The sequence below is a fragment of the Coturnix japonica genome, chromosome 6 (genome assembly GCF_001577835.2).
Source record: "Coturnix japonica isolate 7356 chromosome 6, Coturnix japonica 2.1, whole genome shotgun sequence".
NCBI classification, from domain to species: Eukaryota; Metazoa; Chordata; class Aves; order Galliformes; family Phasianidae; genus Coturnix; species Coturnix japonica.
In genome coordinates, this window is record NC_029521.1 from 9,556,730 (window position 1) to 9,583,595 (window position 26,866).

Consider the following 26,866-nt stretch of genomic DNA (forward strand, 5'->3'; position numbering starts at 1 on the left):
TAAATCAGGCTGCTCAGATTCACCTGGTCTGTCCATTGGAAAACAAGCAGTAGAGGCCAAGTTGTCCTGTGTTTTAAGTTACCTGGGGAGCACCTCCTTGCCTATCTCATCACTGCCTGAGCCACGACGCCATTACTCACTGTGACAGACTGCTACAGAAACAAATGACATCTTTCACCGTGCCACCACTGGCTGATTCAAAGAGCAAACACATCACTGCCTTAACTGGTTTAAGAAGTGAGAATGACTTAATCTTCCTGACTGCTGGCCCAAGGATCGTGAGCAGCACCTGCTGACTTTGGACTGCCAAGGGTTCTCCTGCTGCTGCTCAGTGCTGTCTGCACGCTGGGGGCTGAGGGAAAGGGGTAAGAGGAACTCACTTGTCCGAGCCATCCTTCATGTGGACTTTGGCATAAAGGACATCCATCATGGCAGGGTCATCGTTCATGTACTCCACCCCGGCCACCTCCACACTCAGGGGTTTGCCTCCTGTAATTTGGCTAAAATGGAAGAAAAAAGCCAAACGTCACACCTGCTTTAGCAATGCAATGTGTAGCATCCCTCCCACATAAGTTCTAAAGCTCAAAAAGCTACAGCTGCTATTGTCTCATCATATCAAAAAATACCATAAAAACACTGAAATCTGAATTCATACATCCACTGTTTCAGACATACAGTAAGTCAACTTGTCCGTAATCACAGGCCATCTCAAAGCAGAAATCTCTATTTGCTTCTTGCAAAAGCTATCGGCAGTCAAATGTTGTAACTCCTCATTCCAGAGGAGCTGCTGCTTTCCCCACAAAGAGAGCGATAGTGACACAAAGCCTCCAGTTCATTGATTTTCATTGGCAAAAGCACTTGATGCAGAATTCAGTTTTAAGAACATTTCAACATCCGCTTACCAACACTGGAAGTAAATAAAACTGCTTTAAAAACCATCACCAGCTACTCTGGCAGGAACATGAAACCTAAAATGCGTGCAGGATATAATATGGACTCCCACACCGAGCAGCACACCATGAGCCTATCTGCTCCCAAACACACCACCTTCTTGTTCTCTAACAGCACATCACAGGAGCCCCGTGCTGCAGCAAGAGCTCTGCTTCATTCAGTGCTGAGGTCTTGTGGGCAGTGCAGGGCAGGCAGAAGTAATGACCACAAGTTAAGCGGGAGCGTGACTTTGCTTTAACCTTGCATGCTTTTGTGCAGCCTGCTCAAGAGGTTCCCATTAACAATTTCCAGGTGGAACAGGGGAGCGTGATTTCCTCTCCCAGGATGATTACTGGGAGGAAAACAGCACAAGACTACAAACACTTGAGGCCACGTAACCAAAAACTGTACAAAACGGGCACACCGGCTCTCAAACAGTATTGCCTGAATTTACTAAAAGTAAATGAATGCTAACAAAGGATCATATGGGTGGAAGGGAGCCTGAATTGATTTTAAATGTCTGTTTATTTGGCTATGGCAGGGGAAGTAACTTGTCAACACATTCAAGTGTTGACACTTCCTCCAAAGGAAGTGGAGAGTCAAGATTTTCTCTGTCTCAGTTCAGCTCACTCCTGAGAAGGGCCGCACTCTTCAACTACCGTGGGCAGCCCCTTCCACTGGAAATATGCCTGTGTTTCTAGTCAGTAGCTGAAACAAAGGGAGCCTTCCTCTTAGAGTAGGTAAGAATTTTGGCCATGCATTGATTCCCAAAGGTGTCCTAAAGCAAGCACAGCGTGGCTACCTCTCCACACACCAAGGTACAATATAAGGAAATACAAATAAGGAATCCATGCCCTCTGTGCAAAGGCATTCCAAAAATAAATAAATACGTACAGCAGCCCCTCAGGCCACCTCCAATTTCTAGGCCATACAGAGATAAGCTGATTACAGTGTCATTCAATCACATTTACAGTTCAAGCTGTAATATCTGCAGTTCCGTGTTAACAGGCAGTGAGAAAACCCAGGTCTTGGAGCATTGCTGAACTGTTCAGAGTGATGACTCACATGGCTCATGCTGCCTTCTCTGCACACTCTCTGCACAAAGAAATGCATGTCAAGGACACCTCAGCATCTGCTCTGAGGCAGGAGGGAGCAGTGTGCTGGAGCCCACTGCAGGCAACGTGGGAAGGTGCTGGAGCTCATCCCTCCCTGTGCAGCAGGCAGGGGACATCAGAGAGGAATTGCTCACACACGAATAATGGGACTGTTGAGAGAAATGTCTGGAGCAGGTCTGTAGGGAATGCTGAGGGGCTGAGCTGAAGAGTACTGCTGTGCTCTTTTGGTTGTGATTTCTTGGTGATTTCTGCTGCTCCTACTTAAAACATTCAGTCTCCTAAATTTCTGGAGTTTAGATATATGGTCAGGCTGCTCTCCTCACCTTTCCTCATCAAAGACAGCTTGCTTCTTTCTCCCTCCCCTCCCCCCCCACGCCTGCCCTTGATGTTGGCATCCCTTTGCAACACTTACTCCACAAAGTCCTCTTTGCACTCCTGCAGGAGGTCACACGCCCTCTGGATCTCCTGTTCGTTCAGCAGCACCAGTGTCCCCAGAGTCAGGTGGAGCTTTGCAGGGTTCTGGAACAGGCTGCTGCTGACTCCATGATCCTACAAATCAATCAAATACAACATCTCATCTCAGGCACATACACACCTCTATCAGAGGGATCCACATAACAGGGAACAAGCAGCAAGCCACCAGCATCAAGCTTCTCATCTCTGCATTGCTAGGAAAGTTGTTAGAATCCCTAAGTTGAAACAAGAGGGAAAGACTTCGGGAGTGGAGCAGAGCCCAGCACCACACTTGCCTTTGCAGTGAGGTCCATAGGCAGATCTGGGCTTTTTAGGGGAGGCTCCAGCTCAGAGACCTCCAGAGCTGTCAGAGCAGCGACTGCCACCAGCCATGGACTCAGCACAAGTCAGTGCAGAGTTAGAACTTGAGCGAAGCATGTTCTCTGGGCAATAAAGCTGAAGCCAGCTGCAGTGGCAAGCTCTAAATAGCCTCTAAATCCTGTCTAAACACAGGTTGCACCTCACAACACAAGCACAGCCCATACCAGCTCTGGTAATTACATTTTTCTCATTCCCAGGTGCCCTATAGTTTGCTGAGATGAATCAAGTTTAAATTCCCTGTAGAAGAAAAGCTACGTGTTGTTGCTGAGGAAGAACTGTTCCCAGGTAGAGCAGAGCTTATGCTCAGCTTTAAGGAACACGCTCTTCTGTTCTTGGAAATTCATAAAAATACCTTGAGGATGGTTAACACAGCCATATTAAAACAATTATTTCCACTTAGTGGCCACTTCCCACCAGCACATTGGTGAACCTCTACTTTAAGCTCCAGAAGAACCCAACATCACTCACTACAACACTGAAGCATTTATATGTCCAAAAATAAAAGCCCATTGACTGCAAATGACAGCTTTGAAGTTTCTAACTGAGCTTCAGAGTTTGAAATAAAACCCCTCTGACATTTAAACACTGCATCCCTCAGCTGGTGTAATGCTTCACATCTCATTGGGCATTGTTCACGCTGTGGCAGCACCCATATCCTTGCTGACAGCAGCACTTACAGGCTGGGCTAGATGAGGAAAACTCAGCGTCCCCAGCTGACAGAGCACGTAGTACCTGCCTTCACCTTGCTAATTGCTTTATTGCTGGCTGAGACCCCAAATCCTGCAAGTGGCAAAAGATGCTGCACGCCTCAGCACCAGGCAGCAGCCTGCAACGAGCACAGATGAATTATGTTAAGCACGCCTTGAGCATAGGACAGGAAAGGTGGATGCCTCCATCTCTGCTGCCTTCCCAGAGAGAGAGGGCAGCTAAAGCCTTTTTGCTCCCTTTTACACACTGCTATGTTAATACGCAGGATTAGACACAATTCCTCTCCATCAGTCTCTCTCTTTTAATGGTACCTGTAGCCATTTTGGCCCATCACAAAACAACTGCTCGGTAACAGCAACTGGGAGAAAGTCCGAGTTACTCTCGCCATAGACAACCAGCTGACATCACTCACACAGTGCAGGCAAGTGACGAAGACTGCACAGTAAAGTAGTTCACAGGTCAGAAAGTAAAACCCCTACCCTTGTTTTCTGGGACAGGGACTGACCTGCCCCAGCACAGTTTGTGATGTAAACATCGACCTGCCCCAAAAGCAGCCTTTCCCAGCACCTGAGTGGGGGCTGACAGCTGACAAAATGCAGGCATGGCACCTCCACACACTGTGCTGCCGCTGCTGGGACAGCCAACAGGGAAGAGCAGGATAGAGCAAACAGGTCAAGACCCACATAAGCCTCCTGGTTTACCCCTGGCGCTTCAGACAGCTCCCAGAATTCCCATATACAGCCCTCACAGCTCTTTCAGGGGCCAGGAGATCCCACCTCCCCCATGTGTGAGCGGGATGCTGTATCTGAAGAAGCTCTCTCTGGAGCAACCAACATTCCTCTGCAGGTGTCTCAGCAGCCCTTCCAGGTTGGGTGCAGCTCAGGAAATGCAAAAGTGCTTGAAACCACTTATTCCAGTCCCAGATTATGCTGTGCATAAATGCTACGTCCAGCTGGATGGGTGATTGGACGGGATGATCTTAGAGGTCTCTCCCAATCTTGGTGATTCCGTGATTCCAAGGCACACTCCCCGAGTGCCTTGTGGTGACAAGCTCCTCCAGCACCAGTTTCCTTCCCTGGGTTGTGGAAGGTGAGCACTTTTTATAGCACGTGCACAGCAATGAGCAGAATGGAAAGCACAGCACCAGAGTGGTGAGGACAAGCAGCAGGAAATCCCCTGTATTTGACAGGGGAATATGAAAGCTGTGTGTTTGTATCTGCCAGCAAATCCCTACAAACACATAAAACAGACCCTACTGTGTCTCTCAAAAATTCACCACTCAAACCACCTAAGGATGCACTGAGAGGTAAGAAGAGCATTCCCTGTATGCATCATCTGTGTGAGATTGCCCATTTTAGCTCACGCCACTCTCAGACACTGACTTGTCATGGTCACAAAACACAACTCATTTCCATGCATGTACCTTTAAAAATTCCTTAGTTTTTTTGTTTTTTTTTTTTCCTTATTATTAGATCCCCCTCTCACTGCTTAGACCTCTACCTTTGCTCTCCTCCCTTGGATGGAACATGAAAGTGAGTTTTATTAGGAGCCTTCACCTCTTTGCGAAGTCTGAGCACATTGTTCCTATAAATCTAAGAGACTTTAGCATGGAAACTAAAGAGCAAAGCAGAGCCTCTGCGTGACAAGGCAAAGGATCACACTGCTTAGCTCTTCCTCCCTGGCTGCATCCTTTCTGCTGTCTTATGAGCTCCCAATATTTGCAGACAGCTTTCTGTTTTTCCCCTAATAGCAGGATACTGCATGCCAGCTCCATGCCCTCTCCCACCCCAACCCACAAACAAAGGAGCGAGCCAGAAAAACAGCATTTCCTGAACTGACTGAAGAACTGCAGGCTGAAAAACCCCTCCCATTTTCTGTCCCTTCCACTGTGAGATGTGATACCTCATTAACAACGTTTGATATTTACAGGTTGGCATTTATTACAGAAATCCCATTTCTCTTCCATGCTACATCTGCAGCCTGTTAAGACTGAAAATGCTGCATTTGCACAGCTCTGAAAGCCCAACCATGATTTTTCATAGCAATTTCACTGCTGAACCTAAACCTCTTCCCTTACTCACCTGTAACAAATGCTTCAATCCTCCTCACTCCAACACCAACACGGCTGTGCTAGGAGACTCCCAAGGTCACCCAGACAGCCTGAGTTCCCACTGCACCACACCACTGAGGTCCCAGGCCAGGTGAGCCACCTCGTTATCTCTACACTAAATCAGCCTCAAAACAGTCTCCCCTCAGCTCTACTTCACCAGCTGGCTGCCCTGCCAATTCCATAGCACAAATGACACCCAAAGTGCTCTGTACCTCAACACAAGGTTTGTCTCACAGAAAGTCTTGAGGACAAAAAAATCGAGTTAGAAAGCATATACCCACCAACATAATCCTATGCTGTAAAATATAAATGAATGGTTGTCATGCCAACTGCTTCAGAGAGAAAAGTCCCGCACAAATGCTCAACAGCCAGAAGAAACCCTCACATGCACACCCCACGGGCTTCCCCTTCCTTGCCACTATTAGTGAGGTTCATCCAAGACCGGAGTCTACCTAACGCTGCAATGCTTTGCACCAGCAAATTGCAACAGGAAGAGAAGCTCGACACTCGTGTCCCTGAAATCTATTCAGACATCTCTAAGTATCCTGAGAAATCCCGTCGCTTTGGACAAATCTATAAGCTCTCTTATTGCTCTGTGAGGCACAGTTTTGAATTACTGTTTTTCATTACTGATGTGCTTTCTAGCAGACCCCGCTGTGAGATAAAGTGGTATTAGAGTGGCATTACCGGCTGCAGAGTGATTGAGAGACATAGAGGGCTGCAATATACTCCTGAACTAACAGGCAGCAATATATCTAGGAGTCTTTTTGCTAATACCAGGAGAAGGAAGTGAAGAAAAATAAAGCACTGTGTATTCCTTGGCTATCCATATGCAAACCTCCAAATACCTGCCTCTGACTGATTTGTATATTTCAAGCCTCCTGGGGCACTGAGCAGAGCCAGCACAACCCTGCACTCCCAGATCAGGGCACCCTGCACCCACACTGCGTGGAGAGCCCTATTGCAGGGCAGCCCCAGCTGCCACTGCCTGGGGAGATTCCCAAAGGTGCCCAGATGACTCAGCAGCAGCAAAATGCAGAGAGGATGTCTTGAGTGCTGCTGCTGGAATGAGGAGGAGTCACATCTGGGTGCTGGTTCTGAGCAAAGCTCCAGACAGTGGTTCCAGCCTGCAGGTTCCCTAACCACTGAGCAGGGTTTTGATGATGCTGTGCTGTCCAGACACAGCAGGAAGAGGCTGCAGAAGAAACAGAAGGTCAAAGAGGACAAGGTCAGTTTCATCTCAAGCAAATGGTCTCAGCACTTCTCTGACCAAACCTGAGCTTCTGCAGCCATGGAGGACATGCAGGCACAGGAAGGTTTGCAGATGTTCCCAGACAGCTCCTTTGGACTGTGACTGACAACGCTGGGAAAGCACCGGGATAAATTTATGGAAACATTTCCAAGTGGATGGCAGGCAGTGGTACGATGCAAACTGATAGTTAAGAGTGAGCAGGAGACCAATCATACCACAGGGGTAGATTAGGAGAGGTGTGGAGAACAAGGCAGATCACCAGCAGAGGCTGGGATGATGGAGGGCTGCACAGATGCAACCAAGGCAGCAGGCAAGAACAATGCATGTTTTGCAAGGAGAGGAGCAAGCTCAGGTGGGGCCTACATGGGGCAGGAATAAAGACACAGGATGAGGGTGTGGATAATGGCATTAGTTGCAGATGAATAGAAGAGGCTGCATCATAGAGATGTTGCACTGAAAAGATTTGCAGTATACTGAGCAGCCAATAAGCCAGAACCAAGCAAGGTTTTGCTCTACACAGGAAGAGAGACAAGACCTGCTGGCAGACAACCAGAGGCAGAAGATCAGATAAGCAGGGTTCAAGGCTGCAAGCAGCACAGGGCCAAATTTATTTGATATATATATATGGAGATCAAGCAAAGAACTGTAGCAGCCATATGCCCCTTTGGCAAGGGACAAAGGGCAAGAAAAACACCAGGCTGAATACAGTGGTCTTAGTCCAGGGCCCAAGGCATGAGCAGAGACACTGCCAGAGTCCACGCTGAAATGAACAGTTCCCCCAAAAGATGCCTCTCTCCCTTAACTCAGTGACCCCCACAAAGACTGGAACAACCAACAGGGGGAGCCAGGCGACCACTGACACCAGCTCAAGGGCTGGCTCGTTTTGCCCTCAGTCTGCTGTTTCCATTTCCCCGTCTTTAGGGCTTTTATTTAATAAATGGAAGGTTTAACACAAGAGTAGTTAATGCTGGATTGTAGGACTGAAGATCGAGACAGTGATATCCTCCTAGACTGAGGAATAGGTGCTCGCAGCACTGCACTCCTTGCCAGCTCCTGTATCTATCGGCCAATACCAGTTGTACTTGACATTAGGTGGAAATCTGAGTGATAGAAACCTCCTAAAATGTCAGAGAAATAAGAAGCTGGGTGGAGAAGAGGGACTTAAATCAGAATTGCCTGGAGAAACAAGACCGCAAAGCCAGCCCAGCTCTGCTGTTAGAGATGAGACAATTAGTGTACAAGCAACCATGAAAAATCATCCCCAGACATCAGGTAATTCACACACAAGGCATAAACACACAGGAAACCATACTTCTTCAACTGTGCAATTAGGAAGGTTACGCTTTTCCCTTTGAAAGACATAAGCAGGAGCAACGGATGTAACAGTAAAAATACCAGCCCACAAACCCTGCTGCATGCATGCAATCTAACCTTCAGCTGCTGCAAAGGGAAACTCATTCTTCTTGCCTAGAGATGTCCTCCGAGCAGACTCAGAGGACGCAGCAATTTAATAACACCATTCTCTCTTTCCAGGCTGGCCCTATGCACTGAGATACCATTTCTGTCAAAGCAGAAGCAGACTAAAATACAACGGGGAATGCTCTACTTTCACTTCATCCCATCCCTATTTTCATTACGCATAGCTATTTCCTGCTGCTCTCGGTGCTCTCAGATCTGAAGGCAAGTAGGAGGGACTGTCAGCACGGCTCTCACGGGGAGGAAGGGAAGTGATTAGATTAGCAGGATGGCGTGTGCTACCGAGTCATTTCCTGACACCCATCCTCATTCACTGTCAGTAACCAAAAGAAAAGTGAAATAGAAGCAGCAGCAAACTTGTGAGTCGCTCCCTAGTTTCACAGTTACATGAAATCATATAAAATGTATAAAGGTCTGTGGCGTTATTCAGAAGCTTTCCTATTGAAATCAAAAAGCCCCAGAAGAAACAACCCTTGTTTGAATTTCAGGATATCATCCCACCTAGGAAAATCTCAAAGGAGAACAACACATTTTACTGCAAATTAACTAAGCCGTTCTGCATTCCAAAAGGTTTCCCAAGAAACTCACAGCAGAGCCACCAACTTCAGCAAAAGGCCTGTTAGAAATACGTTGCTAGGAAAGGAGGCAAAGAATAAGGCCTCTGAGGTAAAGGGCAAAAGCCTCCCCCGGTGAATGAGACACTGCTGAAGGGGTTTTCTCCAGCTGGAGCTCCCGCATGGATTCCTACCTGTGAACATTTCTCCAGCACCTCCTCCTTGAATTGCAGGAACTTCTCCTGGATGACGGGCTGGTTGAGAGCGAAGGACAGGAAGTGCGTGAAGGGCTGCTTCTTACGGAAGCTGTCGAGAAGAACATCGATGCGTGTCCGGGCCGAGATGACACCACCGCGCTGCTGTCCTGTAATCACTGCAGGGAAACAAAATGACACCTGTCTGGTTCACACGATGCTTCAGCGAGACTGCTGACACTTGTGCAAAATAAACAGTAAATAAATGGATCGTGATTTTGCATTATACTTATCCACTCGATATTGGTGGATCTTGTGAAGGTAAGAACATTTCATCCAGGAGCTGCCAAGAAGGAATTAGAAAAACCTGCACAAAAGCAGCTCTCTACAGTTATCCCTTAGCTCATTGAAGTGACAGGAATTAAAACTCCCAGCCATGCACGGAGAAACCTTGCCAGGCTCTCTGCTTGACTTAGAATGCCTGGCACGGCAGTACTTCCTTCCACAAAGGCAGGATGGTGCCATCAAAAATCTCTCTCTGCTCACAAGAAAGCCATCTCTGTGTGTCTAAAAAACAATAGCAAAGAGTCACTCACTTCAGTGGCTCTTCAGATTTCTAGAGCATTATTTCATGTTTTCACAAAAGCAGCCTCCTTAGTCAAAGTGAAAAAGGAAATCTACAGAAGATCAGGATGGCCTGTGTTGGTTGTGTATGCACCAAATAGAGCACACTTGAGCTTGAAAGGAAAGAACTGCAAAGAGCGAGATTTTCTTGGCTTCCTATTATTACATGTTTTCAACATCTCTCAGCCTTCCTAACAGTTCTTAGGAAAAAGTCAAGACCCACTTACTGAGAAGTGCCACCACATTCCTGCACAGTACGACAGCTGGGTCCCCTGTCACCTAATCCTCCGTGCCCTGTCGTGAACGTAACTCTACGCCACACAGCAAGAGCCCTCTGGATTCCCACTTAGGCAGAAACCCGGTGAACAACACCTCCTGTCTTGTTAAGTCGCTGTAAGTGATGAGAAGGAACATACGGTACAAGTATTGCCTGCTCTCACTCTGAGGATCAACTAACAGCATCAGGGAGGCAGCAACATCATCAAAACACTGCTTGTATTAAAGAATGTTATGAAGTTTCTTTCACGTCTAAGCAGACAACACAACACTTTTTTTTAGATGTATACTGCAAGTCCTAATAATTAATGGATATGGGAATAATTAAAACAAAAAAGCACAGTCAGGCCCAAGGTTCACAGGGCAGTCATTTGTATTTAAGAAGACTTCAGTGAGAGTATTCATAGGCTTAAAAGGGAATTTTCCCCCCCCCTCAAGATTCTTAACTCTGCTTTATAGAGGCTTACAGTCGAGGCAAAAAAGCTCAAGAGAAATGGGAGGTGATTTTCCCAGGGCTATAAAGAGAGTCAGGGCCAGAAGCAGGAGTTGAAGGAAAACACCTCTTATTCCTCCTCCTTGCTCAAACTGTGGAAGAACCAGTGAAGGAACACTTACCAATTTCTCCCTCCACTCCAGGCTTGGGAATGCTGATTGAGGTTCGAGTCTCTGTTTCTAGTCTCTTCTTGGTTTCTCCTTTCTTCCCTATTATGTACCTGGAGGCATAACAGCAAAACAGCACAGTGTTGCTGGACCACTCCCCATCAGGGACCAGACCCCAGCAGCCTCAAAGGCTCTCCTGACACTTGACATGCCCATGCCAGAGGGATGCACGCATCCAGCTCAGAAAGCATCTCTGTGGCTGCCATCAGCCTTTGGCCAAGGGGTGACAGGCAGGGGCCCACAACTTGCTTCAGCTGTGGCATTACCATCCATGTTATCACTTTTCCCCACATGAAGAGCTAACGACACTTTCCGGTTGGTGTGTTGCTCAAGGTAGTTATTTGCCAGCATCCAAAACACAAAAGAATGCCTTCTCTACAGTTCAGTAAAACTATTTAACCCATGAAACTGTCAAAACTAACTGGATAAAGCTTTGAACGTGGCAGGCTTCCCAGTGAACATCAGATCTGAGTCAACAGTCGGTTCCAGGTGTGTGTGCTTTCTCTCAAAGCTTTCACAAATCCCTCTGGCAGGCTGCTCCCCCCAGTTCTTTCTCCCTTTCTTCCACCCTCGCTGACACTTTCATGTTCAAGGGAAGAGATGCTCAAACACTCTCCTACCAGCCAGAAAGCACCACCTGCTGTCTCTGCCACAGCAAAGGCTAGGAGTCAAGCGTGGCACAACTGCATTAGAAAGGCACTGACAATTTTCCTCTCCCAAAAGCAGGACAGACACAAAACAGAATATGTTTCAGAGATCTGGTGCTTATCCTGACCCCGTCCAAAAGATATCCTACATAGAAAAGCTTCCCCAGTCAAAGGCAACTCACAGAAACCAGAACCCCGTAAGCTCACTTGTAGAAGGGGCTGGGAACCGCCACTCTGCACTGGAAGCCCTTCTCAGTCTCTTCCACCACAAAGGCGTCGCATGGTTCATCCGCACAGTCACTGGGCCCTACCAGGAAAAGCAGTGCTACATGTAGGAAAACAGCCTCACAGCCTTCCCCTGAGGTCAAAGAAAGCAACAGACTGACTTCTCTCTGCTGCAACTAACTGCTTTTTATTTCACCTTGTACCAGCTTCAAAAAAACATAACGACTGCTTCCAAATCTGCCTGGCTGGGAGGCACACAGAGCCTGTACTCACGAGTCCTGCCTTTATCCTGGCTGCAATTTGTGCAACAGCCTGCTGGGAATGCCCTCCTCCGAGTTTTGCACTGCTGTCCAACAGCACAATGAGACACCGGAGCAGAAATTTACAAGTCACAGAAGAATAAAAATAAAAGGTGAGGATAGTTTTAGTTCAAGGGCCCAGAGATTTGTGCCTGTTAAAAATCAAATACGCTTTCCAGAAAGAGGTTGGAGGGGGCTCTCTGTGCTTCCCCACACATACGTGGGTGGATCTGGGTAGCAGGCAGCTTATAACTGCTTTGTTTGATGCACTGAAAGTCAGGGTGGAAAGGAGAAACACCATGGCCACAATTCTCTCTGAAAGATAACAAAGGGACATTTCTCTGCCTACAACTCACACAGAACTACAACAAGCATGAGGGCAGAAAGACAACATAAAGCAAAGCAGAACCCATGAAAAATAGATCTACAGAGCCAAAGCACGGCTTTTTTTTATTTTAGTTACTAGAGGATCATTCAGATCTGACAAAAATGATCAACACCCAAACCTACTACATACTTGCTAATTAGGGCTACATCCACTCTGTGGTCACAGAGATCACCCTTCTGATGACCAACACAAAGTGTTTTTTTCTGCTTTTCACATCTCATCCCACCATACAGACAGGCCTTGATGCACACAGACAGCAGAGGTGATGTGAAGTGTCAGCTCTGTCCCCGTGCTACTGCAGTGATCCCCTGTGCCACACACCTGTGTAGAAGTCCTCCTCTTCCTCTTGCTGCTGGACCTGCTCTTGAACGATGTTCTTCCTGTACACTCGCCCACCAATGCTGATCAGGGTGGGCCGTAGGACATCCATCACGCTGCTCTTGCAAGGACAGCGAGCTGCAAAAATACAGGCAGCTGTGTGAGGACAGGCGAGCCCTGAGGGATATCCCTGAGCTCCTCAAACCCTGCCAGCATTCAGAAGCTCCGCAAGGGCCGTGGCCCAACCACCCTAGCACATTTCCCATTGTCCTTTTGCATAGAATCACCACAGTTGGAAAAGACCACTAAGGTCATCTCCTTCAATCACCAAACCACCGCCCACGTCCCCCAGTACCACATCTTCACAGCTCTGCAGCACCTCCAGGAGCAGCGACTCCCCCAACCTCCCCAGGCAGCCCGTGCCTACACACCACCATGCTGAGAAGAACTGTGTCCTAACTCCCTACCTGACCATCCTCTGGAACAACCTTAGACCACCACCTCTCACCCTCCTGCTGTTAACTGGGAGCAGGGGCCAACCTCCATCTCACCACAGCCTCCATCATCTCACCACAGCCTCCATCATCTCACCACAGCCTCCATCATCTCACCACAGCCTCCATCATCTCACCACAGCCNCTCACCACAGCCTCCATCATCTCACCACAGCCTCCATCATCTCACCACAGCCTCCATCATCTCACCACAGCCTCCATCATCTCACCACAGCCTCCCTTCAGGTCTCCTCACTTTTCCACACTGACCCATCCCAATTCCTTCAGCCACTCCCATGTGTTCCAGCTCACAGCTGTGCTGCCCTTCTGTGGAGCCCTTTGTTATTTCAATTGAGGAAAGCTGAGCTGCCCTGCTACAGGACACCAGGCACTCGAGCTCCTGAAGATACTAACACGTTAAAAAGCATGTAAGCCCCACAGAGCATTCCTGCATCACCTCAGCACACCCCTCGTGTTCCTCACAGCTTACACGGTGCTTTTTCCCCACAAAAAAAACACAAGATTCCCTGTGGAAAGATACAGCGAGTTTGAGACAAAGGCAGGGGATCCTGGAGGTATTACGGGGAGATGTGGGATGACTAGCATAGAGAACACGCTGCCATACAGCAGCAGGTCGGTCAGCCCTCGGACCTACACACGTCACTACAACGTTCATGTGGAGCAGCTCTAAGGGAGCCCCATTAGCAGGCCGCCCTGCGCCGTAGTGTCAGTGTGCACTAGCACGGCACCTGCCGGCCGCAAGGCGCAGGGCCCGCTCCCGATGGAGGCCGCGCTCCAACCCCCCTCCCCGCTCCACGACACCCCCGTCTCCATGGTTACCGCCCCCCCCCAACGGAAGTCGATCTCGGCCGCGCGCAGCGCGCTCCCGCCCGCCCTCCCGGCCCAGCATGCACCGCGAGCGCGATCACGCGCGCCGCCTGCGCCAAGCGGTGCGAGCACCCAGGTGAGAGCGGAGCGGGAGGAGCAGGGCGGGCAGCGGGACGGCGGGCACAGGGCGGGCAAACACCGGGCACAGCCCAGCGGCCCACACGGCCGCACTCACCGAGAAGCGGCTCGCTACGGAAGCCGGGGAGGGGCCTTGGCGGGACGCATGCGTGGGAACGGGGGGGAGCTGTGTGAGGGAGCGCTTGGCGCAGGCGCAATAAAGGGCGCTGGGTGTGGGCGGCTGTGTGCGAACGGGGCGGGAAAGCGCGGCACGCACACAAAATGGCGGGCGGGGAATTGGAGAGTCACAGAGCGAGCCGGGTTGGAAGGGACCTCAAGGATCATGTAGTTCCAACCCCCTGCCTGGCAGGGCCACCAAACATACACCTTTACTAGATCAGGTTGCACAGGGCCCCGTCCAACCTGGTCTTGAACACCTCCAAGGACGGGGCATCCACAACCTCCCAGGGCAGCCTGTTCCAGAGCCTGACCACTGCTCTGTGGGTGAATGCTGCTGTGTGTGTCTGGTCTCACAGTGCAAGATCTCTTCCAACTACCCAATGTAATAGGGCACCAACTATATAGTGTAAAAGGGTGCTGTGTGATTCAGTGATACATGAAAGAGCCTGCCAAAAAGTGCTGAACAGAAACACCTGAAATGGAGAGGGAAGCGCTGGAGCAGCGAGCCTTGTCGCTTAGAAAAGCCCAGCAGCAGCTTCTGTGCTTCGAGGGGGTGTTTGACAAGTGTTAAACATCGACACAAACAGTCGCTCTACAAAGACTGAGGAGAAGCCAGGCAAGCAGCATCCAGCCTTGTGCTGTACAGGCAGATTCTCATTTACCACTGTTGTAGGGCCAGGGCACGGTGTGAAGGCAGCTGATGCAAAGCAGCTGATGCAAGGCAGGGCGCTGTTGCTGCAGCCAGGCGCGGTGTGGCTACACGCAGGATGTGCAGGGGAACTGGCAGTCCCGTGGGCTTCCAGGTTTTATGAGGGAGCGGGGCTGTTTCTATGTTCGTGCTCCTGGAAACGAGGCCAAAATAAAGAGTCTTTTTATGGCTCTCAGGAGCGGGAGCAGAGCCAAGCAGCTGACGGCCTGCGGAGCTGGGTCAGCGACCTGCACCAGGTTATTTTTACACGCTGCAGCCACCCTGCCACATTCCCAGGCCCTTCGCCACGAGGGTCGGCCCGAGGGCTGCCCACCGTTTGGTGGTGCTGCCGTGGGGTGTGACAGCTGCCCGCGGCTGAGCAGGGTGCAAAGCCGCAGCCGTTCTCAGCAGCTGGCTCTGGAGTCGGCCGTGACAGGCGTGCCTGGCTGCGTGCCCTGCCGCTGTGATGTGCTGGGGAACTCCAGCGGTGCAGCCAGGGCGGATGTGCGCAGGCCGGGGCATGCACCCTGTGGCCAGCTTCCTGCCCCTCTGGGTGTGTGGGACGAGGCTCCCAGCCCTATTTGTACCCATTAACACTGATGTCTTAGCCCAGAAGTGAGAAACTTTGCCAGTGAGAGCCCCTCCTAATTATGCTCTGCTTCCCTTCCATGGCTGCAGGCTGGGACGGGGTGAAATGGCCGCCTCCTCCTCATCCTCTTCAGCCGGCGGAGTCAGTGGCAGCTCTGTGACAGGATCCGGTTTCAGCGTCTCGGACCTGGCACCACCCCGAAAGGCCCTCTTCACCTACCCCAAGGGAGCCGGGGAGATGCTGGAAGGTGATTGCGCTGCCTGACTTCTGCACCTCCTCCTTCCCCACAAGCGTGGGACCCCAGGGCCCTCTCAGACTTGGGCTGGCAGAAGCCAGAGGGAGGAAGGAAGCTCCAGGGCCAGGCTCAGTCTTAGTGCCTTTTCCCATGGCCTGCCTCGTGGCTCCAGCTCTCCCTGCCTCCAGTAGCTTGCGAGGAAGTGACTTTTCTTGCAGTCACCTCAGTTTTAAGTCCGTGACAGTGCTTCAGACAAGGAAGTGATCCACCTGAAAGGGAACATGACAGCATTAATTGCTCATTGTTAGCCGATCCTTTGAAGTCCAACAGGAATTACTGTAAAGATAGCTGAGGCAGGAGTATTTTTCTTGGCAAAAGAAGTTCTGGGGTTAGATTGGACTGGGCTAGTACAGAATGCAGCCTGTGTCCCTGCTAGCCAGGAAATGCAAGGCTTGTTTTGGCTCTTAACCCGAGCCGAGACCTTGCTGCAGAGTGCGTGAGCAGCACAGAGGGACGATAAGGACCCTTGACCTAGCTGGAGGCGTGCCTCCTCTGTATGGCACTAATTCAGCAGCACATCGGGACTAGACCTCTCTTCTGACTCCTGGATGCTGAGCACATTCCCCCCGGTGTTCTACAGAGCCATAGTAGCTGGACTTGGTCCCGTGGCTCAGACGTGCCGGGGGTTCCCTAGGTATGGGCATGACATGGCAGCACAGGGCAGCTGGGAACTGAGCTCTGTGTTGTAATCGTTGTTTTTATTACACGTTAGAGTCCATATGCCAGTCTATTGAAGTAATTATGACTAAGGAGCTGTTCATAGAATTTAATGAGTCCTCAAAACAAATTAAAATAATGAAGCACTTCATGTTAGCAAATAGACAGGCAACTGTTCTTCCTCTGAGCTGCTCAGGCTGGGTGGCTGGGCTGGAGGCAAATGGGGAATCAGAGGAGAGGGAAGGCAGTTGTCTCCCACAGAGGTAATGAGAGTGTTTGAGCAGCACTGGTTATGTTTGGAAGTGGCACAGCATTAACATAGTATTTCCAGAGCTTGGAAGATAGGATATTGCGATCATGGTGCAGCCCGATTCTTCCTTCTCACCCAGGGCCATGTTGTACATGCCAGCAGCTTGTCCAGGCCTGGTGCCTGGGGTCCGTCAGTCCCCTCAGCCTTGAAGCTGCTGCTCTTCCTCATCTTTACAGCATGTGGCATGTGCTTGATTTTACTTTGGGCTGACCAACCCATTTTGGGTGGCAGCAGCAACTGTACACTCTCCCTGTTGCAGGAAGCTTTAGCTTCTTCACTCTGAGATAACAGGTGATCACACTCATACCTTGTTCAGGCAGTTGGTACCTGTGGACCAGTTTCCCCCTCAAAAATCCCCGCTGACTGATTTTTATTGCCGCTGTAACTAACTCGCTTGTTGTTAAATCAGTCCTTTTTGGAAAAGGAAGTGCCATAAGCCATGTTAGTCCTTGGCACACAGTTAGCTCTGTACACCAGGTTGCTTTACTTCTCAGATCCCGCACAATCAATTTACTGATTCAGCTTGTAAGACGCACGTTATTTGAAATCCCTTACGCATGGTTATGCTCTGTGCCCATGGGAAATCATACAGCGTTATAAGGACACAAGTGTCTGAGCCCCGAGGGAATCAGAAGCTGTCATAATATTTGCTAGCTTCTGCTTAGCTTAGCTTCTATTTAAAAACAGCCTAAAATTACTCGATGGGGGGAATGTAACAGTGTTTGTGGATTTGCAGCCTTACTGAAAGCAAAACCCCTGTGCCAACCTGACAGCACTCTGGCAGTTACTCAACTGACTTGAAAACAAAATGCCATGGCAGAGTGTGATCCTCCACATGCCCGAGGGAGGTGCAGGCTCAAGTAACGCAGCTCTTTGCAGTTTCCATCAGGTGTGTGCAGCTTGCTGGATCTGCTGCTGGTCATGAGGACAAGTGCTGGGTTTCAGCAGCCTGCAGAAGGGTCGTGGCCTCCTGCCGTGAGCCAACACAGGCTCCTTCCAAGGAGCCGTTTTGCACCAGAGGGGGTTTTCCAGCCTGATGGAAATCCTTCCTGAATGGCCGTTCCTGGCCATTCTCCTTTGTCTTCCAAACCCAGTATGGTTTTATTCAAGCAAGGAGGCATCAGTGCACTTCACAGCTGGTGCGGCTGAGCTGCTGCCATGTACGAGATTGAGTTGCTGGCTTTTTGGTGTTAAACATAAAAACAAAGGGAAAGCTTTGAATTTGCTTCTGTAACACATCTTCCACGTGTCCTCTCTGGCTGCGAGTGTCATCACTGTGTGCGTGGAGCCCAGCGGCTGCAGCCATGGCCTCGAGCCACAGGGCTCCCATAGTTGGTGCCCGAGCAGCATAGCAGTGCTGCTTCATGTGAATGGCAGCAGCTGGGCTGTAGCGAGCTCCCTGCGGGGCTGTCTGCCTCTCACACACCTCGCACAGCCGCGTGCCATCCTCGTGCCTGTGAGTGCAGCTCCTCGTGGCAGCGGTTCCAAGGGAGCAGAGCTGCCTCCTGCTCTGCTTGGCTGCACGAGGCTTCCTGGGGCGGCTCTGTCCCCACCCTCACTTGCCCCTCACACCCCAGGAAGCTCCCCAGGAAGGAAGCGTGGGCTGGGTGGACCAGACCTGCTGACACCGCTGTAGCAGCGGTTGCTTCCCACCCAGCTGGCAATATGGGCTCGGAAGCGACGGCTCCCAGGTAGTACAGCCACCTGCCTGTGCTCCAATTGAAACCCTTGGTAGGATTTGACTGCAAGGCCTAGAAACCAAAGCGCCGCACACTCACTGCAAGAGAAAGCATTGAAACCAGACAGATGGGGAAACCCACAGCTCAAATATAACAATATATTGGCCACAGTGCTTGGTTAGGGCTGCTCCGTCATAGAGCTCTCAGAACAGATGAAACCACCTCCCTTTTTCTATTTACAGATGGCTCGGAAAGATTTCTCTGCGAGTCTGTCTTCAGCTATCAGGTTGCATCTACATTAAAGCAAGTGAAACACGGTAAGCACATTATGTTTTAGCTGTACGCTGATCAGGGAAGATGGGGGCTGACATATTCTAGGGTGCCAACCACAAAAAAGCAGCATAGCCTTTTAAGTTTGTGAATTAATGCCAAGTCAGGCTACCAGCGAGTCCTTTTGCAAGCCCTATGCAAAGCAAAGGGAACCCACACAGCCTGGGTGGGAATAGGCCGTGCCTCTTGCAGCTTGTTTTTCCATCACCCTGTGCACCTTCACAGGAGGTGAGGCCAGGAGAGGAGGCTCGGGGCAGGAAACGCCCACGACCTGCTGGTGGCCCTGCACTGCTGCCTCTTTGGCCTCAGGCAAGTCACTGGCTGCCTTTGTTTCCCTGCTGAGCCTTCATAGCCCTGCCAGGGTCAAGCGAGGTTCCCAGAGGTGTCTGGGAGAGGATGTGCACTCTGTAAGTGTGTGCAGTGAGCTGTGGGGCTGACCGTGCTCTGTCCCTCCCTGAGAGTCTTGCGTGAGCTTTTGTTTCCCTCCCGGGGTCTGTGCTGTGGCCCAGGTGCTGATAACCGAAGGATGGGCTCGTCTGCACGGCTTCATTCTCAGGGTGCCGGGCAGAGCTCAGCACCACAGCCCATCTGTTTCTCGAGGGTCACATCCTTTCTGGGCTCCACCTCTCATCAGCTAGAATGGGCACTTCCATGTGTTGTCTCAGACCGGAGAGGTTTCCTGTCCTGCAGTTTGATGGCTGCCAGGAGGAGTTCTCAGGGTGTGCAGCGGCTTGTGAGGCCGTGATCCCGTGTTTCTGGGCTGCAAAGCAAAGCTGAACTTTGGAGCCATTGTTTCCACAGCCCCAACTCTCCTGCGCCTGTAACTACCAGTGCACCAGCACCCCAACGAGCAGCAGCTTTTGGAACTGGTTTGTGGAGTGCTGGTTGCCTCCCTGAAGGAAAGGGGAATGGCTCAAAATAAGATCGAGGTCATCGTTGTGTGTGTTTGTTTGATGGCTCCCAAAATACCGAGTTGCAGGAGGTGGAGTGAGAACAGGCGCTTTTAAAAGCACCCAGCCTCTGTGGCTGCAGTCAGCACAAACTGTGCACATTTAAGCTAAGCCTTTTGCTAGCGACTTGGCTCCCGACAGGCCCTTTTTTTTTTTTCCAAGAGGCTGCCAAGCTCTGAAACTTGCAGTGCAGCCAAGAGCAGAAGGGCTATTCTCATCTCCGTACCACTGCAGCTCGTTTAATTGAAAATGGAGTCTGCGTGCCAAGCGCACAACTGGCTTGAAATAAAGCTGAGGGGAACAAGTTGTCCCAGGGAGCCCCGGGGAGGCAACCTGCCTCTCCTCCCAGATCTGCTGTGTGTTAGCACGCTGTGATTGCACTGCATTGCTGCTGCACTCAGCCAGGTTCTTCTCCAAGGACCGTCATTGGCAGGAGGAGCTCCTTGTGCTGCACCCAGCCCTGCCCTATGCAGGCCAGGCTTTCTCTAAACTCTGTTCTTTTGCACCGTAAATGTTTATGCTAAAGAAAAGAACTCGGGGCTGTTTGTGCCTCCATACGCTCACTGTCCTCATGTTCCTCTGTTACGACTTGAACTATTGTGGCTAGTGCAGGGATGTGTAGCAGACAGATTGAGCACTGCCCAAGCAATAAAGCCTGGCCCTTTTGCTTCCTTGTGTGATCAGGTGAGGTCCAATCTCCATGTGCACATGGTGGGTTTGCATTCAAATCAGCTTTTGGTGAGGTCAGTTCTTTGCTCTGCTCCCCACTGACAGCTGGGAATTTACATCTAATTGCAAGGTTTAATTGCAGTGTCGTTGCAAAGCAGGGTTACCTTTGAACTTCTTGCAGATCAACAAGTTGCGCGGATGGAAAAACTGGCCGGTCTGGTGGAGGAGCTGGAGGCAGATGAGTGGAGGTACAAGCCAATAGAGCAGCTGCTGGGATTCACTCCCTCCTCGGGCTGAGCACGTCTGGATCCCTGCTGCCGGAGAGCAGAAGGAAGGAGCTCTCTGGCCCAGCTTCAAAATACACCACCATCTATCAGGGTATTTACAGCTGTGTCAGCGGGATTGGGCTGAAAGAAAGAAAGAAAGAAGGGGGGACGTAAAGCCGAGTGGCAGGGGAAGCAGCCCAGTAAGTTGGCCTGTCATTTACCTCCTGTGTGCTGACCCAGGTTATCTCCTGCCTGGGAAGTGTGTGTCTGTGCCACTCCAGCCCGGCCTCTGCTGGGCACTGCCAGGCTCTGCCAGCAAGGCTCCTTTCTTCGAGGAGCTGACAGGGTGAGCCCCATCCTGCAGGGCTGTGTCCAGCGCTGCCTCCTGCATTGCTGAAACCCTTTTCTTCCCAGCACTGTTTCCCTTTTGTCTGCACGGTGCTGGTGGCACATCCCTCTTTAACGCAGAAGCTGTACCCTGAATACACTGAAACCCTTCTCCTCCTTATTACGTGTTAAAGTGCTCTGTGATAATAAAATAATTCTGCCTTTGAAACCATTGCTCTTCACCGCTTGGTGTGGGGGCAGGGTGTGATGAAAGGAGCAGTCAGCTGCTGAGGTGGGAACGAGGTTTAATGGAGCTCTGAGGCACCTCGGCTGCTGTAATGGTAAACTAAGTACAATCAAAAACATCCTCAGAGAGAAGGAAAACAAAGGCCGCCTGCTTCATGCTCAGAAGTGGATTGACTTAAATCAGATCTTAATCCCGCTTCCAATCCGTGCATTTTAATCATCTTGTTTTTCATTTGTACCTCAGCTCCGTTCTTAAGGAGAACTGGCTTTCTGCTTTCTGCCATAACCATCTCAACATGTTCATTTTCCATTGGAGCCTTAACGCCGTGCTCGCCAGCAGGGGGATGGGCTCAGTGCTGAACAACCTCACAATCCGGCTGCCCAGTTTTTCCATCTTCATTATCTGACTTCCCAGCTGATTTTTTCCCTTTTAACCCAGCGGCCTCAGTCCAGCCACATCTGGATTGAGACTGAGACGCCATTGAATCTGGACTCAGTTCAGCAGTTTTGCCAGCGATCTGTGGTAACAAAAACCAAAGGGGAAAAGCACGGGGCCGTGTTTTGCATTTGCTTCTGTTTATGAAGGAGTTCTGGTATCGGAGCCAACTCTTCATCACCTGGAGAGAGGGGCTGAGATTGCAGGCGGTGGGAGCACCCTCACAGTGCAGGACGTGGTGGGGAGCAGCACAGAGCCAGCTCCTGTGTGCCGGGCACTGGGATGCGTGTGCAGGCAGCGGCCCTGCCCCCATCACATCTCCTCCTCTTACCTGAACGCTGCTTTACCCCAGCTGCATAAACCCACTGTGGCCAAAGGTGCTGAAAACACGGCTGTCCTCTGCCTGCCTCTCACCCACCCTGTGTGCCACCATCAGAAATAAACCTTTGGCTCTCATTGCACACAGTGAAGCTTTGCCACCACCGTGGCTATGGGGGCACCACGGCACAAGGGCGGCACTGCCCGGCTCTCACCATCTCGGTGCCCGCTGGGGCTGAGCCCCGCCGAGCCCCCCCCTCCCGTCCTTGTTTTTCAGCCGGTTTGTCGGGCTTGAGCTGGAACAAGCAGAGCAGGGAACAACCCCAACCCCCTGCCGTACATGGTGTGTTTGTATGTGCACGGCACCAAAATAGACGCGTGTGTGACAGCGGTTCAGAGGAAGTGAAAAGTTCACGGTGTACAGTATGACAAACGCACAAACACATCGGGCCGCCCCTCCTCGGCCCGGTAAACACTGGATGTAACGCGGCGGAGCGCTGCGGGGCTCAAAGCCCCTCTGCCCTCTGCTCCGAGCGCCCCGTTTCCTCCTGGTGCAGCCGCGGGGCGCTCACAGCCCGCACCATCACCGCACGGCCGGGGGGATCGGCCGCCCCGTGAGCGGCACCGCCGTGACTGCGACGAGCGGAGGGGGAAGGGAGCGGCGGGGCTGCGGATCAAGTTGAGGCGGGGAAAGGAGAGAAAAAAAGCCCGAACAAAGAGTCCCGTTCAGGCCGCTCGATGGTTTTCCTGTGGGTGCCGGCGGCAGAACGCCATGTACCGGGACGGCACCGGGCCCAGCGCCCAGCCAAGGAACGCGATGGGCCACAACCACGAACGGGGATGTGGGGCTGGCAGCCACGGGGCGAACAGCGGGCACACAAATACAGGGCACACACACACAGGGCACACACACACACACACACACACAGTGGGCACACACACACACACACACACACAGTGTCGGATTTTCACACACACACACACACACAGGGGGCACACACNGGGCACATACACACACACACACACACACAGGGGGCACATACACACACACACACACACACACACACACACACACACCGGGCAAACACCGGGCACGTCCCGTCCGGCCCCGGTCCGCACTCCTCGCCCGGCGGCACAGCACCATGGGGTGTGTGTGGATGCGCCGCTGCCCCCTTTAATCTCCTCGCCCCCAAACGGGCTCCCGGTCCGTGCGGCCCCTCCCCCATCGCTGTGCGAACTGTGTACGTGGGAATAACGCACGTAGAGCGGCTAATGGGGGCGAGCGTGAGGTCTGGCACAGCTGACAGGTCCCCTGGGGCACAGCCGTGACCCCTGTGCGGCCATGCGCTATAGCGCCGGGTGAGACCCCGCTGCGCCGCCCCCAGCCCCGGCCCCTCCAAGAGGCGCCGCAGCGCGATGGAGCACAGCGCGTCTCGGAGGGAGGGAGGGAGGGCGGGGGCAGGGGGGTGTCCCCGGGGCGCAGCCGGGAACAGCGTGTCCATCAGTCCGAGCACAAACAGCCCCCGCCCCTTGGCTGCTCCCCCTGCAGCACGGCACGGAGCGGAGCGGCCAAACGATACGGAGAGGAGCGGAGCGCATGTCGGTGCACGAAGCATTCGAGGCTGTGCGGGCACACAGCGACCTGTTCTGCCAAGGGAACAAACACTGCACAGCACAGCACAGCACAGCACTGCCCAGCACAGCACTGCACAGCACTGCACAGCACAGCACAGCACAGCACTGCACAGCACAGCACTGCACAGCACAGCACTGCACAGCACTGCACAGCACTGCACTGCACTGCACAGCACTGCACAGCACAGCACAGCACAGCACTGCACTGCACAGCACAGCACTGCACAGCACAGGCACTGCACCAGCACTGACAGCACAGGCAACTGCACAGCACTGCACAGCACTGGCCACTGCACTGCAACACACTGCCACAGGCACGCACAGCACTGCACAGCACAGCACTGCATCAGCAAACTGCAACTGCACAGCACTGGCAACAGACAGCACAGCAAACAGCACTGCAACAGCACAGCAACTGCAACCAGCAACTGCACAGCACAGGCAACTGCACAGCATCTGCACAAGCACTGCACTGCACGCAAGCACTGCCACAGCACTGGCACAGCACTGCACAGCACAGCACTGCACAGCACAGCACTGCACAGCACTGCACAGCTCAGCACTGCACTGCACAGCACTGCATAGCACAGCACAGCACTGCACTGCACAGCACATCCCGGCCCTGCACGGCCGCGTTTCAGTACGGCATTATTTCCGCAAGCTGTGGCCCCGCTGACCCCGTCCCTTTATTCTTTCTCGTGCTCCATCGCAGCCCCTCGTTGCTCCCCGCCCGCTCTGAGCCCCGCAGCTGGGCACTGCTCGCACAGCGGCTCAGCTGGGCACAAGCCCCGGGTCCCGTCCCGGCACGCACATCCCCGCTGAGCGCAGCCCGCGGCCACACGGAGCCGAGCGGAGCCGAGAGGCCGCGGGGGCGTGTCCGCCCGCTGTCACCGGGCAGGAGAGACGCCGCGGACGTGCCCCGCGCTGCCATTGGCTGGCGCCGCCAGGAGGGGGCGTGGCGGTTCGCGCCGACTCTATATAAGCGGGCGGTCCGACGGGCGGCGGGTCAGAGCGAGGGGCGGCGGGGCGCGGCCATGCCCGGGCTGTGGGAGCGGCTGGCGGGCGGACAGCGGGGCGGTATGGAGAGCTCCGACTGCGAGTCGGTGGGCAGCGCCTCCGGCTCGGAGGGAGGTGAGCGGGGTGCGGAGCTGCGGGAAGGGGGGTGGGCACGCGGGGGGTGAATGTCAGCCCGAGCTGAGCCGTCTGTCCCCGCAGAGCCCGAGCTGAGCTCCCTGCCGGACCTGGAGCTGCTGCACGACCCCGAGGACGAGCTGCTGAGCGCCCGGCTGCTGGAGCTGCTGCAGGCCGCGCTGGGCAGCGCCCCGCTGGGCTCCCGCCGCCGCTCGCGGCTCCTGATGCCGGCCCGGCTGGCCGAGCAGCTGCGGAGCGAGCTGCTGCGCATGGCCTGCAGCGAACCGTGCGGGCTGCGGGGCGCCCTGCTCGACCTGTGCGTGGAGCACGGCAAGGACTGCCACGAGCTGGGCCGCATCGCCGCCGACCCCGCCGTGGTGCCCACCTTCCAGCTGACACTGGTGCTGCGCCTGGACTCCCGGCTCTGGCCCAAGATCCAGGGGCTCCTCGCCTCGGCGCCGGCGCTCAGCCCCGCGTTCGGGCAGGCCATGAAGCTGAGCACGGGCTTCAGGGTGATGAAGAAGAAGCTGTACAGCTCGGAGCAGCTGCTGGTGGAGGAGTGCTGACGGGAGCCCGACCGGCTGCGAGCGGGGCCGCCCGCGGTGCCCGCTGTACCGGGGAGCCCCGGGCTGTGGTTGCGGGCCGGGAGGAGCTGGTGGCCGTGCCCTGTGCTGGGCAGCGGGGCTGAGGGGGGCGGGCGGCCTCCCCGTTCTGTTTTTGTAACCATGATTGTAATCAATGGGGTCTGTGGGGGAGGGAGCGTGTGTGTGTGTGTGGGACTGAGCTGAGCCCGGGTCACAAGGAACCCACTGCTGACACCTGGCAGCTGCACTCCGGGTCATTGTGCGGCAGCGGGTCCGAAATGGCGTGTTTTTGTCACGGGGAGAAGAGAAACCTGGTGTGTGAATGGCACGGGATGGAGGGCGGGACCCCTCGGTACAGCCCGTGCGCTTCATTGATTACAGTTACACTCATACACTTGATGTTCAAGTGCGAGACTTCCTATGCAATTGTGTCTTTTTTTTACTTTTCTAATAAAATTTGACTCATCGATACCTGTCTGTGTCTGTTTGGGCTTTGGGAGGGGATGATACAAGCACCTCCTCCATGGGCAGCAATCCCCCTGGTGCCCCACATCCTGTGGGGGCCTCGGGGTGGTGGGAATTGCAGCACACCTCGGTGCGGGGCACGGGGCTGTGACTCAGGCAGGGCTGACTCAGCCCCTGAGCCACCCAGGTGCACCATTGCCCACAGCCATTGGGAAGGGGCCGGGCTTTGGGGGAGCAGCAGGAGAGTCTGGTATTGGGGGGGGGGGGGGGAGATACTGTGTGTGTGGACCCACCCAGGCTGTGCCCTCTTCCACGCGTGCTCCTGAGCCTGCTTGAATCCACACCAATGAGTGCAATTAGAGCAGCCTGCAATTAGCAGTTAAAACAGCTCAGAAAAAAGGCTTTCACTAAAGTGTAATTAAGGCAGGCACGCCAGGTCAGGCGTGAGGTGTGGAGGATAAAACCAGGCTGCAGAACAAAAAATCCAGCCAACTTGTTTCTATTAGAATACAAGTTTGTTCTGGCTCAGATTTCTGCCCTGCGTTTCTCTTGACTTCAGACACTGAGTGATGAAAAAACTCACCCATTAAAGTTACTCCTGACAAAGCCAGCCCTCAGCACAGCACTGGGAGCTGCAATACACACCTGGGAGCAGCTGAGCCTCCTATGTGTCCTGTCCCTGATGTGCTGAGGACCAGGACATTTCCTCAGGGCTGATGCTGTGGATCATCCCCCACTGCACACGCACACACACACACACACACACACACACACACACACAGGGCAGTTCTGGCCAAGCACCAGCCCTGTATACACCCTGGTGTCAGCACTGCTCACAGAAGCTGAGAACTGGAGCACAATGCTTTGGTGAAGCCATGGTGAGCTGCACAGCTGGTGGCACCACTGTCAACACCGAGTGATGGTGAGCTGACAGCAGCCATACGCTCATCCCAGCAGCTTTAAATGCTGAGACACACCGTGTCTCACAGCTATATATACACATTTCACGAAGCCTTATAGGCACGTGGGAGGAAATGCTGCCCATTGTGCCCTGGTGCAGCC

The 26,866-nt window shown here is 52.9% G+C and overlaps 3 protein-coding genes across 18 annotated transcripts in view; 2 read left to right on the plus strand and 1 right to left on the minus strand.

The window, feature by feature from the left end:
- The window catches only part of ASCC1 (activating signal cointegrator 1 complex subunit 1), a 27,917-nt gene extending 13,645 nt beyond the window's left edge, over positions 1-14,272 (minus strand). The window contains exons 1-8 of one of the 16 annotated variants that reach the window (XM_015866425.2): positions 13,756-13,847; positions 13,519-13,631; positions 12,614-12,748; positions 11,588-11,687; positions 10,689-10,786; positions 9,174-9,352; positions 2,458-2,594; positions 381-500 (exon numbers count right to left, since the gene is read on the minus strand). In XM_015866425.2, coding sequence (XP_015721911.1) covers positions 381-500; positions 2,458-2,594; positions 9,174-9,352; positions 10,689-10,786; positions 11,588-11,687; positions 12,614-12,748; positions 13,519-13,558 — 809 coding nt within the window. In that variant the 5' untranslated portion in view covers positions 13,559-13,631; positions 13,756-13,847. The other 15 variants (XM_015866426.2, XM_015866430.2, XM_015866427.2 and 12 more) reach the window with 15 other exon arrangements.
- On the plus strand, positions 13,940-21,218 carry ANAPC16 (anaphase promoting complex subunit 16). Its single transcript, XM_015866439.2, has 4 exons — positions 13,940-14,068; positions 15,596-15,753; positions 18,690-18,764; positions 20,578-21,218. The coding sequence occupies exons 1-4, from the start codon at positions 14,013-14,015 to the stop codon at positions 20,691-20,693; spliced, it is 405 nt and encodes a 134-aa protein (XP_015721925.1). The 5' UTR covers positions 13,940-14,012; the 3' UTR covers positions 20,694-21,218.
- Positions 21,219-24,619: 3,401 nt separating this feature from the next.
- Positions 24,620-25,810, plus strand: DDIT4 (DNA damage inducible transcript 4). The gene is made up of 2 exons (XM_015866474.2): positions 24,620-24,755; positions 24,840-25,810. The coding sequence occupies exons 1-2, from the start codon at positions 24,659-24,661 to the stop codon at positions 25,319-25,321; spliced, it is 579 nt and encodes a 192-aa protein (XP_015721960.1). The 5' UTR covers positions 24,620-24,658; the 3' UTR covers positions 25,322-25,810.
- Positions 25,811-26,866: the final 1,056 nt, after the last annotated feature.

What these genes read in the sequence shown, in the direction of transcription:
- ANAPC16 (XM_015866439.2), top strand. Translation starts at nt 14,013, where the DNA reads ATGCACCGCGAGCGCGATCACGCGCGCCGCCTGCGCCAAGCGGTGCGA. An exon ending in CAAGCGGTGCGAGCACCCAG is followed by an intron (nt 14,069 to 15,595) that starts GTGAGAGCGGAG and finishes CCATGGCTGCAG; the next exon opens with GCTGGGACGGGGTGAAATGG. An exon ending in ATTAAAGCAAGTGAAACACG is followed by an intron (nt 18,765 to 20,577) that starts GTAAGCACATTA and finishes AACTTCTTGCAG; the next exon opens with ATCAACAAGTTGCGCGGATG.
- DDIT4 (XM_015866474.2), top strand. Translation starts at nt 24,659, where the DNA reads ATGCCCGGGCTGTGGGAGCGGCTGGCGGGCGGACAGCGGGGCGGTATG. An exon ending in CGCCTCCGGCTCGGAGGGAG is followed by an intron (nt 24,756 to 24,839) that starts GTGAGCGGGGTG and finishes CTGTCCCCGCAG; the next exon opens with AGCCCGAGCTGAGCTCCCTG.